General features: G+C 42.6%; 1 protein-coding gene across 3 annotated transcripts in view; it reads right to left on the bottom strand.

Annotated features, from left to right (window-relative positions):
• Window positions 1–378: 378 nt before the first annotated feature.
• Window positions 379–17,075, bottom strand: part of TRMT11 (tRNA methyltransferase 11) — a 96,218-nt gene continuing 79,521 nt past the window's right edge. For 2 of the 3 annotated variants that reach the window (XM_083176693.1, XM_083176691.1), the window contains exons 12-13: window positions 11,514–11,634; window positions 380–2,511 (exon numbers count right to left, since the gene is read on the bottom strand). In XM_083176693.1, coding sequence (XP_083032819.1) covers window positions 2,362–2,511; window positions 11,514–11,634 — 271 coding nt within the window. In that variant the 3' untranslated portion in view covers window positions 380–2,361. Of the gene's footprint in view, window positions 2,512–11,513; window positions 11,635–17,075 lie in introns of all 3 variants that reach the window. The other variant, XM_083176692.1, reaches the window with a different exon arrangement.

Raw genomic sequence — 17,075 nt, 5'->3', positions numbered from 1 at the left:
CTTACATGGTACGATTCTGTTTAAATAGTGCATGCTTTTTCATACACTACAATTTAGATTTCAGTGAACACACCTCACCCAAATCTAACTCTCTCTGCACATGTTACATTTGCCTTACCTGCAGTGCAGCGTGGTTTGGTCAGCCTGCAAAAATTGCAGCCTTGCTTACAGGTCACATCAGTCCCTGCCCCAGTGGTGCTTACAGTCTATATTTCCTACCACATGTACACGCACACTCACATTTATTCTTGGGTTAATTAACGTTTATTATATTGGAATTCTGTGTGTCTAGACAAGGAGTGTATTAACATACACATTGACACTAACATTCAAATAGATTTTCCATTTCTGTATAAAAAAATCACAAGAAATATTTATTTCCTAAAAAAGAGTTTTATTTCAGTAAGTTTTCCATTGGTTTGTAAAGGTTTGAACATTTCAAGGATATCAGCTTTCCACTGACATATTTTATACAACTATAGGCTAAAGTACTGATCAGAGTGGATTCTAATTGTTTCCCAGCAAGTCCTGAAGAGAGCCTGCTCAAGGAAACCAAAGACTAAAAATGTAGGAGAGAGAGAGAGAGAGAGAGAGAGAGAGAGAGAGAGAGAGAGAGAGAGAAAGAAAGAACGAAAGAAAGAAAGAGAGCAACAACTACCTAAGAGATATAAACTAAGAGATATAAAAAGTTACACATGCATGCACATAAATGTCTGTTAAATTGTAAAAATGTTTGAATTATTCTGGCAAGAACACACATTTCTGTAGGATTAGAATACCCAGCACTTGCACAGTCCATCCTGTAGGACCCAGAAAGGCAGATTAGATGTAGTTTCTTGTTTTCTTCCAATGCATACACATTCTCAGCATGAGCGCTATATTTATGTAACCGACAGTTCACTGTAGTCCCACACTGCAGGTCCTTTTTTACCAACAGTGTGCTAGGTTAGCATAAAGGCAAACCAACTTGCTAACCACTCAACCACCTATTAATGATTCAATTTTATGGATAGCCACCCAAGTGCGAAAAGCAGAAAACAGCAAAGCGCTATCCCTACATAAAAATAAACGCAAAAGTCTAAACAAAGCTTCAGTTTCAAAGAAAGCACTTCAGTGCAGACGCAAGTATAGTCACACACCTATTTGTTATGGCTCCACACAGAAAAATCTTTTTAGTGGCGAGTAATAAAAGAAAGAGAAAAAACAACCTCCAACTTCTTGTCTTAAGAGAGAGAGAGGGGATTTTCGGAATGCAAAACAAATGAAAGGAAACAGATGAACTTCAGATGTGGACAGGCTCAACAGAGCGCCATAGCCTTCCAAACCAGTCAGGTCCTTTGGGCTTAGCATTACTGGCCAGGGTTAGACCAATAACAAACCACAAAGGACCTTTGCATGCTACGCTGCTGTAAGAAGACAAAGCAAGACTGTGTGTGTGTTTAATGTGTATCAATTACAAACAATAACAAATGAAAGCAATCTTCCTAATGAGGGACACTTCATCACCCTTACATGTTAAGAACAAATTCCAGAGGTTGGAGACTGAAAAGCAAACAGTACAACTTCCTTCTGTGAAAGACAGATGCAGCAGCCAGTGAGCCGGAGCTCTGCGGCCACTTAGCAGTGCTAATTCCCATTAAAAAGTCCATAAATACAGAGCACCGGTTTATATACAATAAAATAGGAGAATGTAAACCAGAACCCTTGCAGCCCTCCAAACGAATATGAAACTGCTCTTGCTGTTAGTTTAACTCTTTCATAAAGCCTGTAATTGGGGGTACAGCCAGCAGGGTCAAAGGCAGGTTAGACGTCCTTTCAGAAATACCAACGCAAAAGCACTTGTTTAAAAGCTGTAGCAGTCTTTATGGTTCACTTCTTCTGCAGCCAGCATAACTACACATAAACACAGAGCGCTCACTTATTTCTGCCAGCCCAGTTACTACTGCTAGTAATGGTCAACTGTAGTTGAAATGTTCCCTTTGCATCTCCTGTACAATGAGAACAGAGCATGTGCTTTCTGTGTGTGGGCCTGACACACCTGCCAATTATTTAACATGGCATGGAAATACATTTATGACTCGACAGTCTCTTTAAAGAGATTGAGACCTGTTAAGCAATACTCACCCGATTGCAACATGGCCATAAAGAAGTTTGGAATACATCAATGGAGCTGCTTATTACTTTTCTGACATAGAACTACATTCCTTATTACAATACATATGTTGGTGGTGTGCACAGTACTTTGTAGTTCATCAGCAATGCAAAAGAGAGATGCAAACCATTGCTCCGCTGTGTTTATGACGTATGTCCTTCATGGCTTGGTGGAGGTATCAGGCATCACGCTGCACTTCTTCAGGCTGCCTAGTCTTTGGAGTTATTCTCCCCAGCTCTGGCTCTCTCTTCTCTGGCAATTCTCTTTGTTAGGCCACTAAAATACTTCTCCCGGAAACAGTTGTGACCTTGGAATGGTGAATACTGTCCGTCTTCGAGATGAGCATATTGGTCCTTGTCCTTTGAAACAGTGCAGTGGGGGAGAAAAAATAATATCTAAATTACTGAACAAGTATTGCCACATTATTATCATGTGCAAGTGCACTCCATCTGAGAGTAAGCATGTAGGTAGCAATGTAATACATGCATTCAATAGTTTTACATCATGCATACGCAAGAGCAGATATAGAAACTAGGCAACAGTTTACTACAGAGAACGGTTTCTGAAGTGCATCCACCCGGTCATGTTTTGATGATCAGGTATACATCAATTTATCTAGTAGGGTTTGTAATTAGAAATGTGCTAGAATAGGAAAATATACAACTTAAGACTAATTAGGGCAGGACTGACCAATCCAGTTGTTTTGCACCCTCAAGTCCCAGCATGTTTTTTCAGCTGATCAGTGAGAGGATAAAAAGGGACATGTCTCACAACAGCCAAAGAGCTATGGGTTCTCCATGATTTTTACAGTCTGCTAGAATACACCATGAATTTATCATGGAATACAGATAGCATGTATGCAATCAACATGCGGTCACTGTAGGCTGCAGTTGGAATCTTTCATTATTCATGACAACAGGTCACACAAACATTATGGTATTGACATAATGAATTGTGACATTCTGAATGTAAACATGATGTACACCCCACTCTATTTCAACCCTCCTCGATGTAACACTGCATAGATCGCTTCCTCTTGAAATTTGTCCTGACCTCAAATAATATAATTTCTAACATGCTAAATGTTAATATTTATAATAGTGTTACACACACTGTCTGTTACTGTAACAGTTCATGTATACCTCTATGGAAATCACCCCATTGCTTCCGGACTCAGGGCCGCTGACAGGGGGATGCTGCGGGCACAGCTGTCCCGTACCCTGCCTCTCTGACAAAGAGTGAAGGTCCCTCCCAGGCAACCAATTCTGCCCACCGCACCCCCTACCCCCGCTCCTCTGCTGAGGTAGATGCAGTCAGCGGGTTGCGGAATAGCCATGCCGGAAGCAGCTTGGGATACACTGCAGTCTAGCAGCAGCTCACACACCCCCACCCACGGCCTGTGTACGTCTCGGCTCTGACCGCTGGTGAGGAGCCGCCACCCGTCACCTGTAGCCACAATCCTCCTGCAGGAGCAGCTGCCGTTAGCGCTCCGTGCAGGCCACCAGCAGTAACTCTGGTGATACCTGGGCATCAGTCTCCCTGTGGCCACACTGCACACAGTAAGTGTGAATCTATATATATATATATATATATATATATATATATATATATATATATATATATATATATATATATATATATATATATATATATATATATATATATATATAATGTTCTGTGTGTATGTGTTTGGATGTATGCTGTATATGTATATAGTGTGTGCATATATGCATGATCTGTGTGTGTGTGTGTGTGTGTATGTACAGTATGTGTGAATGAAGTGTGTGTGTGAGAACTGTATTTATGTATGCAGAGTGTGTGTGCATGGGGCAGCGCAGGTGGCAGCGGAAACTGAAGGGGGCCCGGACTAGAAATCCATCCCGGGCCCCACAATTTCTAGTGGCAGCCCTGCCAGATGTACTAGGCTTTAGAAAGTAATAAAAGCAGAGGCATTGAATGCAGTCATGTTGGGTGAATGATAAATCTTGTGTGGTGGTGGGAATATTCCTGCTTCAGCTCTATGCTTGAGGCTGTGTTTCCCTTTGCATAAAAAGGCAAGAACTCACTAATCTTAGGGTGCGTATACAGTGTACGATAATCGCTGCCAATATTGTTTGCCTAGTTCCGCTGACCTCATTAATTAAAAATCGTTCATTGAGCATATCATAGGGTGTGTATGTTCTAGCACCCGCCATAGTTGAAAACCCATGCAGTTCCTCTTCCCTGCCTGGAGTGTCGCTGTCTGCTGTGGGGTTTCTAGCACAGGTCTGGTTTGCATATCAGTGCTGATATACAGACCACACTGTGCTAGAAGCACTACAGCAGACAGCGACACCCTCGGCTGGGAAGAGGAACTGCATGGGATTTCAAATATGGCGGGTGCTAGAATGAACACTACTCTATAATATGCTATACAAACGCCATACAGTTATGACCGCAGCGATAACTGTATGGAATTTGTATAGTCTCCCCATGCTAGCTTGAGCTTCCTCCGGGTACTCCAGGTTTCCTACCTCATAATATACTGGTAGGTTAATTAGCAACAATTTGTGTACACATGGATAGTGAATATGGATTGTAAGCTCCACTGAGGCAGTGACTGACTAAATATTCCCTGTAAAGCAATGCAGAATATGTGTGTGCTACATAATTAACTAGTAATAATTAAATATGTTTAGATATGGGTTTCTTGTTGGTTTTCTTCTATTTGTCATTCTGCATGCGACAACCGTTCTGGCAATTATACAATGGTATTGGTTAATAAATACGATAATAATCTCTGCCTTATGGATGGAAAATAAGTACCAGGTGTGAGGAGACAGGAACCAGTTCAGTTAACAGTCTTAAGCAGGCAGAAATATACAAGATTCATTGTTTAAATGTTGTATAATTGAGAGCAAACACCATTGCTTTCTGATTAAAAAGAGCCTCTTAAAACACAAGTGACATAATTCCCCATTTAGTGGATTAGGAGGAGAGCTGGAAATGAAGTCCTGACTAACAGCTTTATCCTGCAGTCACATCAACAACTGTGAAATTAGAGAGTGTGAGGGAGGATCGCTGCTGAGAGCCAATTCCAAAGTGTGTCTAAAGATTTGGATCTTGACATAAGGCAGAAGAGAAAGTTTCTATACTAAGTGAATGGTTTCCAAACAATCTGGTGCAAACAAATGTTTAAATCTACTGCAGCTAAGTAGTACAGTCAATTACCAAGAGGGTCATACAAATATCACTTCTTTCACAGCCAAATTAGGCTCTGGTCACATAAAGAGGGTTATTGCCTCCCAGCATACTGACCTAAAGAAATATCTAAAATGCCACGGAACGGTAGGACATAAGAAATGTAGTGTAAATGGAAAACTTAGAAGGCCATGGCACACCGTGTGCTGCTAGTCATGTATGAACTCTTAGATCATACTATAGAAACACAAAACTAAACCTAAAGGCTCATATATATATATATATATACACACACACACACACACAAAAAGTACTTAAGTTTGCAGTCTGGTTATTTTAATACTAGGTGAATCATCGCGCTCTACAGGCGCTCTTCACACTGTCGTAAGGGGCTGCGCCCCCTTAACCTGTGAACGCAGTTATTGCGTGAGTGAGGGTTGGGTGGCAGCGGCCACACTTGTCAGCACTGTGTGTAGCGTGTTGGGGTGGCAGTTCCCGTGAGAGTCTGCTGCCTTGAACCTGTCTGGCCTGCGCGTGTTCCTGCGATACTTCCGGGAGTGCAGGTGCCGGGCAGGATGTTCTCTTATATAGTTGTCTACATGTGGCATATGTTGGTGGTGTGATTGTAGGTGTGTGGTATAGCAGACATGGAGGCACAGGGTGGTTGGGAGGGAACAGTGAGACAGGATGGTAGGGAGGGGACAGGAAAGCACAGGGCGGTTTGCTGATCTTGCACATATGTAAACTTTGTTGTATTGGTATCATTAGAAGGATTCGATGTGGAATGCTGGACCCCAAAGCGCACACACACACACACACACACACACACACACACACACACACACACACTATATATATATTATACATATATCTCATCTATTTAGCCAGATCGGTCACTCTGTGACTGTGTGTATAACGCTGGGCGGAGTCACACAAACTCCACCGCCCGCCCAACATTATACACAGAGATCTGGCATAATATATATAGGAGGGATATAGGGAGGCAGTGAGGCACAACAGTATGTACACACAGCACATAGGGGCTGCTGTGTGTGCCGCCGGGTGCCCGGGATTAGGCTGCTGTCCTGACAGAAGGCAGGGAGGGGGCAGTTCCACTGTGCTGTCATTGGGCAGCCGGGCCAGGGAAGGGATGATTTTGGGGCAGTGTTTGGCGGCCGGAGCCACTCGACCACTCCCTCACCTCATGTGCCTACTACAAGCTGGGCACCGGCAGCCGACTTGTGGGCAGTGACCACCACGGCCCGGGACACTTCACAAAGCAAAGCAGCTGGTGCCCTACTCACCACCCTGCGCACCCGCCCGCTGCCATCTCCAAGGTGCTAAAAGCCATCCATGCCGCCCAGTAGGGTCTGCAGCCCAGGAACATGGCAGCAGTCACTATGTAGGAGGAGCATAATGTTACTAGTACATTACTTTATACAGTTTCTATCACTGTGATATTTAGTATAGTCAGGGGCAGATGTGATAAGCCTGGTAAAGTGGAAGGTGATAACGCACCAGCAAATCAGCTGTGGTTGAAAAATTACATTTAGGAATTGATAGGCTGGTGCGTTATCACCTTCCACTTTATTACTTCACCACACTTGATACATCTGCCCCTCAGCTTTTAGTTCACATGTTCCTATTTATACATGTGAAAAAATTACAAAATTTTTATCCGTGTACAAAAGAGAAAGAGTCATGATAAAAAGGAAGTCATTCATAGTTCCAAGTACCCTTGAACAAAGCGTGCTATGTAACGTTCTGGTGTCAATGTGCAAACTATCTGCAAAGCATCTGGTCTGTGAATTAGAAGCACCTGCCTGCTCGCCTGCCAAAGAGCATAAAGTTATTTGTTTTGGAGCCAAGATCAGGTGCTGTAATCCAAACACTTAAAACCACAAAGAGTTGCTCAGCTAAAGGGACAGCGAAACAATAAAAACAAATGCAAACGCAAAATATTACACTGAAATTAACACAAGAACCACGTGTGGCCCTCAAGGGGTTAATGTGAAATAAACTACTGGTCCTAAAAATATGCTAGGATTTAAAACCTGTTCATGATTTACAAACAAAAAAACAAAAAGAAAATAAACAAGCGCAGGGGTTTAAAGTGGAGAAAAACACAGCAAGCTTTTCGTTTGCGCCAAAGTCAACACTGTTGATCTGAGATGTAACAAGCACAATTTGTTATGTTAATGATATGGCTATTTATCATTTCCACTCTTGTTTTATCCTAGCCCTGACTGAGATGTGGTTGCTTGTTGCGTACAACATAGATGCTGGTGACCTTGCAGTGGGTTCCCTCAAGATGTGATGTTTTGACAAATCAAATATAAACTACAGATGGCCAAATCTTTGTATGCGGAACAGGTTTTTAAATGCTTGCCAGAAATGTAGCCTTCTCAGATATCCAGTGGGAAAAAAAAATCCATATTGATAAATTTCTTGACCTGTGTATCAGTTTCATCTCTACCTGTCAGCAGTTCACAATTGGAGCTCTCAAAGAGCCTTGTCAGAGCTTAGCTTAAAGGGCAGTTACAAAAAGTGTATGAACCAAATTCACAGCAGCTTTTTGATGGATATAGTCATGATATTAGCCTAAAAGCGATGTTAAATCCACTGCTGTAATCGTGCTTGCAGTGATAATACGGCGCCTTAATCTTGTCATGCATAACCAGGTCACCCAAATGACTGATTACCACACAACAGTTCCCATGTCATTATTCTTTGGCAGTGTATATGAAGCGGTGTTTGGAAAAGGTTACCACTGACCATATTCATTTGTACAAACGTCATTGTGCGTGTTTTTATAATACACACTCATATTACACGGAAATAGTTCATAGTTATATAATTCAATAGTCAGAAACCAGTGCATGTGAGGGGAGCAGTAATGGGTAAATTAGGTAAAACTTGAAAGCGGCTCACAAGAAAGCAGCAAATATACCACAGTCCAAGCATCAGTTTCCAGTTATTGAGAATTCTCAGAAAGCTATTGACGGTATACTACGGTCATTGGGTCGACATGCATTGGCTCGACCACTGAAGATAGACATGGCTTAGGTTGACACAGGAAATAGGTGGAAGGACAACACAAGCATTATTTCAACAATGGCGACATGGGTTTTCCACTTTTTATTTTTTGAGAAGATATGTGCCGACAGGCGGTATTTCAAGCCCTACCATCCACACTTAGACAGTGTCCATGTCGACCATGTCAACAATTGGGACAAAAAAAAATGAAAACCCCATGTCGACTTTTGAATGTCGACCTAATGCTTGTGTCAAACTTCCAACCATGGCGACCTTAGACATGTCAACTTATTTCATGTGTCGACATAAGATATGCCAACGTTATCCTTATTGATATGTTCTAGACATTGATGCTGCTCCATAACAGCACACTGTGCCCAACAGCATTGAGATGTGTTCTCATACACTTATCCTTTTTGTGCTATATGGTGCCAGATACAAGATACCTTGCTATGGGTAGTGATTGGACGCATTTGATAGTAAGAAAACTATTAGCAAAAGCAAAAAGATAATAAGTAGTTTATAGCACGAAGTAGGGTGGGTTTAACGCAAAGCAACCGATATAAAAGTAGTAAACAAAACAATGCATGACATAAACCACTCATAGAGGACCTCTGTCTTTTGCATAACTTCCCAACATCAAGAAAGCAGAAATCAGGACTATTGTACCCGGAGAGGGGGTGTGGTCACTGCAACAGGGTGTGAGGCTTTGTGGCAATGCTGTGGTTGCAAGCTACCCTCCATTATGGGTCATTGTGGGGGCATGCCCAGCACTCTATGAGCTGCTGGCATGTCCCCAAGTCCCTGTGTCTCCTGTGACTAGACTGTGCATCTAAACATATTTACTGCTGCTCTTCTAAACAGAACAGTGAGTGACAGGGGAACTCCTAACCCCCCCCCCCCTCTACACACACACACACACACACACACACACACACACACCGTGGGATACTGCTGCCCAAGGGTGGGACTGCAGGACAGTCCCAATAATAATGTAGCGTTAATCAGGACAGTTGGGAAGGATGCTTTTGTCCTTTTTACCCAGATCAACATTTTCTCCTTAATAATAAAGTTATTTCACTAACCGAGTAAGTATTTATAATTATTTTTTTGTGCAAAATATTTGGTAGACGGCAGATTAAGATGCATAACTTAAAAAATAAAAATTATTACATTGCGCACCTGAATCTCAGGGGTGCCAAATATGGCTTATATGTGAGATTTGAAGATGGGAATATGTGAACACATCTGTAGCTGGCTTTGATTTGCACCCAGAGGTGGATTTTCCACAAGGAAACATGGCCGCCTGCCTAGGTCCCAGCAGGTCCCATCAGTGGCGTAACTTAGTCCCAGTCGCCCAGAGGCAGATTAAATGTTGTTGCCCCCGTCCGATAGATAGAGCAGTGGGGCAGCACTTACACCAATATTATTAATTTGGCTAGCTAGTAAGGCTGCCAGAGGTTAGGGTAAGGCTGCCGGAGGAGAGGTTAAAGGAGAGAATAGGGCTGCTGGAGGGGGTACGGCTACAGGAGGGGAGGTTGGGGTAAGGTAGGGCTGTGGGAGGGGAGGCTAGGGATAGGGAGAGCATAATTTAAGGCTGTAAGAGGGGAGAGGTTAGGGGAAAGGCTGCAGGATGGGAGGTTAGGGGATAGGTTAATACAGTGGTCAGGGAACTTGGTCCTCATTCCCCCACACAGTGCATGTATTGCTGGTACCCCAGCAGGTCCACAGGTGCACTAATTACTCACAGACACGTTTTATAAGGTCTGCAGGTGGAGTTAATTATTTCACTTGTGATTCTGTGAGGAGACCTGCAAAACGTGCACTGCGTGGGGTAAAGAGGACCGAGTTCTCTGACCACTGGGTTAGGGTATTGCTGCAAGAGGGGAGAGGTTAGGGTAAGGCTGCAGGAGGGGCGGTTAGGGAAGAGAATAGGGTAAGGCTGCCGGAGGGGGTATGGCTGCAGGAGGGGAGGTTGGGGTTAGGGGAAGAATAATGTAAGGCTGTTGGAGGGGAGAGATTAGGGAAAGGCTGCAGGATGGGAGGTTAGGGTATTGCCGCACAAGGGGAGAGGTTAGGGTAAGGCTGCAGGAGGGATGGTTAAAGGAGAGTGTAGGGTAAGGCTGCAGGAGGGGAGGCTGGGGTTAGGAAAGAGGTAAGGGTAAGGCTGCTGTAGGGCATACGTTGGGGTAAGGCTGCTGGAAGAGAGGTTAGGCTAAGGCTGCAGGAGGTTAGCAGGTTATACGTCTCTGGCTGTAGCCCACCCCCTGCTCTGTATAAGCTCCATTACATGTGTAATCTCACTGAACTGCATGAGCCTTAGCCAGGGGAAGTGATAGTGGAAGGAGCTCCTGGCTGTGGCTGGTGGTAGCTGCTTAAAGTGTGGGGTCTCCTCCTATGCCTGCAGGGTGCTGGAAGATGCATTGGGTGCTGTCTGCTTTGTGCTGGCTAGGGGGTCCCACTTCCTGCTGCTGCTGAATATCGTCAGAGGAGCATGTGCTGGGCTCTCCTCCAATCAGAGCTCAGCACATGCTCATCTGACCCCTCTGCAATGCCGCCTGGGTTTTTTTTACCCAGTAGTGCACTGCAGATTACTGTATGCTGCTGCCCCGACTACCCGGAGGCTGCAGCAGAGGTAACCTCTGGCACAAGACGGGTCACTCCTGCTCCTCTACTCAGAGAGAGGGAAGCAGGGGCTGCTGCTGGGCTGTGAGCACAGTGGAGCCGGAGACAATGGAGGAGATGTGCCCCCTCCGGCGCAGACGCCCTGCGGCAGATAACTCCATTGTCTCCGGCAGTTCCGTTACTGGGTCCCATAAAGAAGACCTGGCCATCTGAAACGTTCCCAGGGGAGCATTGCTCGACTAGTATGCATCACTAGGACATCACACGGACCTGCCCGCACTCCAAAAATCCCTACGAAGTTCTTTAATAGGATAAAAAATGTTTGGCCAATGTAATCTAGAATATGGTGCTCTGTCAGTGGTGTAAAAAAATGAACTTTCTGTCTTATCTGTTAAAATGAGCCATCATTTGGAGCAGTATGAAAAAAATAGGACAGATGTTAACATGCCTAAGTTAAAGCAAGATGAAAATGTGAAAATACATCTCTTCAGCAGCCCTTACCCGGTCTCCCTACTCTTACCTCAAACTCCTTCACCTTTTCCATTGTTATCAGGCGGCGAGACGTGTGGCTGGAAAGCATCTGTTCACAGTTGCTAATAAGTTTCAGGCATGGGTGCCGAGGTACAACCTCCTCTGAGTATCTACAATCATGAAATGAACCGTAAGAAATTAGTCTACTCCAAGCATTTTATATCCTGTCCACGTTAACAAATCTAAGTAGTAAAATAACAAAATAAATTTTGCAAAAGACTGGAAAAAAAAAATAACTAACACCAATTACAGGCAACTATAAGATAGTTAGTTATCAGCCAGTCAAAATTACGGAACAGCATGGTAGTAATGTCAGCACCAGCGGCTGTGCACACCATAGGGGTACAAATCTTGAATTGCTCCACTGGCCACCATTTAGTGGCTGCCGACAAGCACAACACTTGAATTCCCCAATAGAGATGAGGAGCAATGTTAGCCTTTTATTCTATAGGATTTGTTTACAATTGCAGGCCATATAGGCATGTAAGCCACCAATGCATGCCATCAAACTGCTTCATAGCTCAGTGATGTCACCAGTTGCTGGTGAACAGATCAGTTGTTTATTGGTTGGGGATAATTTGTTCTTGGATTCTGCAGTAGTGAATGGACAGGTTACTTTGGGCAGCAAAACAAAGGTTTAACAGAGTAGAAATGAGGATCTTTGGCCTGACCATTATAAAAACATCTGAGAAAAGCAACATGCAGGATATTATTTAAATGGGCCATAGTCAATCATTTTGTTTGGGAGCATTTAATGGTTAGAAAAAGACACTTCCAGGAGCCAATATTTATTCATCATAGAAAACAAATGTTATAAGAAGGGACATTTCATTATAATTACAACTTTTTATATTAAACTGAATTTTTATTTCAACAAGCCTTGGACCATCTACCCGTGGTAGAATTCTATAAAGATATGACAGATTTAAGTGATTGTAAATGAAAAATAAATACACTATAGCAAAATAATACATGATGCATCTGTACCAGAGGTGGATTTAGACCTCATGGGGCCCTAGGCAAGATTCCAGTTTGGGGCCCTACTACCTCCAAAAATTGAAAGCACTATGTTTTTTCTGCTGATTGCAGGCTGCATCTATATGAGCACTTTGGTGTCTACCAATAAATGCTCAGCTGTGTGCACAGTCATTGTGTACAGATCTGAAAGCTCTAGCTGTTTTGGACGTAGGCTTAATACCCGTGTCACATTTAAAGTAAACCGACTGCCCACATACAGTGGATGAAACCATTTAGAGGGACAAGAATTTTTTTATCCCATCAAAGAACATCAAAAGGGACTTTGGAAGTGTGGGCGGGTCCATGTGATTTCATAACATCACGCGTTAGTCATGGAATGCTCCTCTGGGAATGTTTTGAATATCTTTATGGGGCCCCTTGGCACCTTCTGGGCCCTAGCAGGCGCCTAAGGTGCCTTGTGGAAAATCCGCCTCTGGACTTTACTGACTTATTACAACACTGAGGGGCAGATTTATTAAGCTCGGGGAATTGATAAACTGTCTGGTTTTTATCACTGGCCAATCAGTTCCTACCTGTGAAGTTACAGGCTTGGTTTGAAATATGATTGGCCGGTAATAAAAAAAACAGACACTATCACTTCACCAAGCCCCACAGTTTGGCTTTATTGGTGAGATATCAGTTGCTGGTGTCCAATTTGATAAAAATTGGAAAGAAGAATTGTAAATGTAATACAGTGCCCTTTCTTCAATAGGACTCAAGGAGCTTGAGGCATTTTAGGTAACAGTTCATTACAATGTCTGATTTACTGGTTTTATTTTATATGCATCCCCTTTAAGAATGTAAAAAATAAAACTGTATTATTGCCTTCTCACAAAATATTCACTTGCTGATGCTGCGATAATTTAAGTACTACGTTTGGAAGGATTGATCTTCCATTCCACAAAAATGACCTCAGTTTAAATACACTTACTCATTCGTTTGGAGCCTAAACAAAACAGAAATACTTTGGGATGACAGTTGTTGGGGTGGGAGAAATATTAGACTTCTAATTCATTTTACATCTCAAGTCTAGGATTTTCGGTTTCTGAGAAGTCTAAAATATGTCTTATTCAGCCATGTTTGTGGCCATTCCTCGCTCTGTTATAACGTTGTCTGCTTTCTGGATTTGCTCACTGCACGTTCTAAGCATCCCACATCCAGACTGATTTCTTGCTCTCAGCAGTAAACCAGAACAAGCACCTAATCCCTTTATCCAATACTTGTCAAACAATATTAACTTCTAAAAGCTGTTGAAAATGAGTGTTTGGTTTTAAATATGGCAACTTGTCATAGGGTGAACTTCATGGAAAAAAATAAAACCGCTGCCAGGTTTAGAATTAAGGGATCAGAAATCTGCCCTTTATACATCTATGGAATAATGACATTTTGTCACTCTTGTAAATGGGATATGTTGCTAGGTCGACACTATGCAAGTCGACATATATTAGGCTGACCACCAAAGGTTGACACATGAAATAGGTCAACATGGCTAAGGTCTACAGGGTCAGAAGGTTGACACAAGCATTAGGTGGACAAGGGAATGTCGACACTTAAAAAGTCGACATGGGTTTTTCATGTTTGTTTTCCATAACAGGCAGTATTTCATACGCTTCCAACCATTAGGACGTGGAGAGAGAAGATAATGGTGTGCCCGAAGCATGGCAAGCGCACTAATATTCCTATTAGGGAATGCTAAAACTGTGGCAGGGCATGCTGGGATGTGTAGTTTCACAACAGCTGGAGAGCCAAAGATTGCTGCAGGCCTGCATTAGGGGGACAGAACTTATTCGGAGGAAGATGTGAAACATTGTGCAGATAACACAAGTTTATTATATTAATGTTATACAACATTTTAGTCATGGCTCCCAAATCTGACTAAGCTTTATTAGGTCCAGTCTGATCAGCAAATGGTGGATATTTGTGTAAGTAGTAACCAGCTCAGTAATCACCTGTCAAAGGTCATTTTTTTCTTAATGTATTATGAAAAAATGTGTTGAAAAACAGATGTTTTGCAGATGTAGTGCTAATTCTAGCACCCGCAAGCTTCGAAAACCCATGCAGTTCATGTTCCCTGCCTGGGGTTTTGCTGTCTGCTGTGGTGTTTCTAGCACAGGTCTGGTTTGCATAGCAATGCTGATATACAGACCACACTGTGCTAGAAGCACTACAGCAGACAGCAACACCCCAGACAGGGAAGAGGAACTGCATGGGTTTTCAAATATGGCGAGTGCTAGAATGAACACTAATATGTGGTCTTGTTCGTTCACATGAAAAAAAATAAACAATTATTGCATTTTAGATACGAATATTCTTTGTATTAAAATATTTTTATAGCTAAGTTTTATACAGTATATTTATCAGCCACATAGAAAAATATGGATTACAAACATGATCTACAACATTAAAATTCTTATGTATGTGCAATGATAACACTTTAGATATAAGGTTAACATTTAATACAAGCAGTTATAAAACAGACATGCTGCCAAGTGTTGTAATGTACTGAGTCAATGGAAAGTTGTAAGCGGAATAACTTTTTACATTTTTAAAAATGTTTATTGAAAAGCTCGCATTTAGGAATTTCTAGGTTTCCTATATGCTCCCACTGTGTTCATAAATGTGGGCGATAAGTCAAGATTAGATTCAATTTCACTGTTTAAAATAAAACTTTCAAATTTTCACTCATTTAGTTTTACATGAATATTAGATGGGTGTTTACATTACCTTTATAACCTACAAACCCAAATGCAACTTGGTTCTGGGCCCCCAAAACAATTCAGTTCCCAATATAATGTAGCGCATTACAGGCAAATGGGACTGGGATCTAACCCTGTTCAACTGATTGGAAGGCAGCTATGCTCAACACTAGAGGATATTTAATGTTTTTCATTGTTTCTGATTTTCAGATAATAATAATGGGTTTTGACTATTCAATCCCGGCCGTTTTCGCATCTGCAGATCCGGCTTTTTGAGAAGCAGAACCTATTTTAGTTTCCGTGGAAAAAAATATGGATTCCGAAATATGGAAAAAACCTTGAATAGAAGAATGGAAATTCCATCTATTCTTTGTGGAAACGGCCACTATTTTGCCACTTTTGTATTATGTAGGAAAGAACTGTAAATGTCAGAAACTTCCTTTAATTTTATCACAAGGTCTCATGCTCTAAGTATGACTAACCCTTTCAGACAGAAAAAAAACCCGGGAATTACCCTGGTCCAGGACGGTAGACCCGGGTTTGAAAGGGTCAACCGGGTCTAAAATACCAGGGCTTCAACCCTGGAATTTACCAGGGTTTTCCCCAGGTCTGAATTCCAAAAACACAGGTCGTCGGCTGTCTGAAAGGGTGCGACCCGGGTTTTTGGGATTATTACACATTGTTAGGCACTGATTGGCTCTCCTGATGGGGTGCTGGCTGATCAGTTGTGAGAATGGGCCTCTCTGATTGGCTGGGAGGGCATGGCACTGGGGCTGGCCTCTGAGCTCATTAGGGAGCTGCAGAAGGACAGCATGGCTCCTGGCAGTGAGAGGGGAGGAGGAGATCCGCAAACAGATGACTGGGACAGTAAAAGATGCCACAGTGTACTCAAACATTGCAAATATACTGAAAGCCATGAGAGGTAACATGTACCTACCAGTATATAAAAACAGTAAAACTTGTTTACAACATATCCTTGTGTTATGCCATGGTTAATGCAATGCAGTGAGCAGTCATCACCCACTTTTCATGACCTCATCTCTGTGTGCCTTTACAACTGTCCTTTTCTTATGACACACAGTATATTGCAGGAATAAATCAGGCTTCTGTGTGAAAGGGGTCGACACAGGAAATGCCCAGATTTTTTATGCTGTGTGAAAGAAGGTCAGAGCTTTTAGCTGAGACTTACCCAGGTTTTTCTATCTGGGAAATACCTGGGTTTTTAGATTTTTCGGGGATATTCAATCCCTGCTGCTATTTTCAACAGGGGAAATAGCGGCTGGCGTCTATTCAATGCTGTCTTTGCTGACAGCATTGAAAAGGCAGATCGACAGAACGTGCCCAACTTTAAAAGGAGTCGGCCCAGTTTGCTGAGAATGGCCATGGATTGTTGCGATCATGGCCGTATCTCGACAATCCACAGCTATTTACATGGACACGCCCCCTTTTCACAGATGGGCAAGCGGGACATTGAATCCCCCCTGCCGATATGCAGGCAGGAAACGAAAACTGGCCACGGTCACGGCTGTCGAGATGTACCGACAGTCGTGACCCAGGATTGAATACCCCCCATAACCTATACTTGGTAGCATACAACTGCAAAAAGTAATCAAGGGATGCAAAGTAAGAGGAGTGTTAGCAGCTGCTAAAATATAGCATTCCCTCACACAAACTTACACTGCAAATAAAGTTATGAGAAAAAGACAGTATTGTTAGGTTTACTTCATACATACATCTTACTCCATCCAAGTGAAATTAAACTTATTTTTATTTTTTTCAGGGCAAGTGAAGTCTCTTTTGGTAGCAAGAGAGAAATTAATGACTGGAACAGGCTGTTG

The sequence above is a fragment of the Crinia signifera genome, chromosome 3 (genome assembly GCF_055691185.1).
Source record: "Crinia signifera chromosome 3, ASM5569118v1, whole genome shotgun sequence".
Lineage (NCBI taxonomy): Eukaryota > Metazoa > Chordata > Amphibia > Anura > Myobatrachidae > Crinia > Crinia signifera.
Note: the sequence above shows the minus strand (reverse complement) of the source record. Positions and strands in the feature narration are given on the sequence as shown.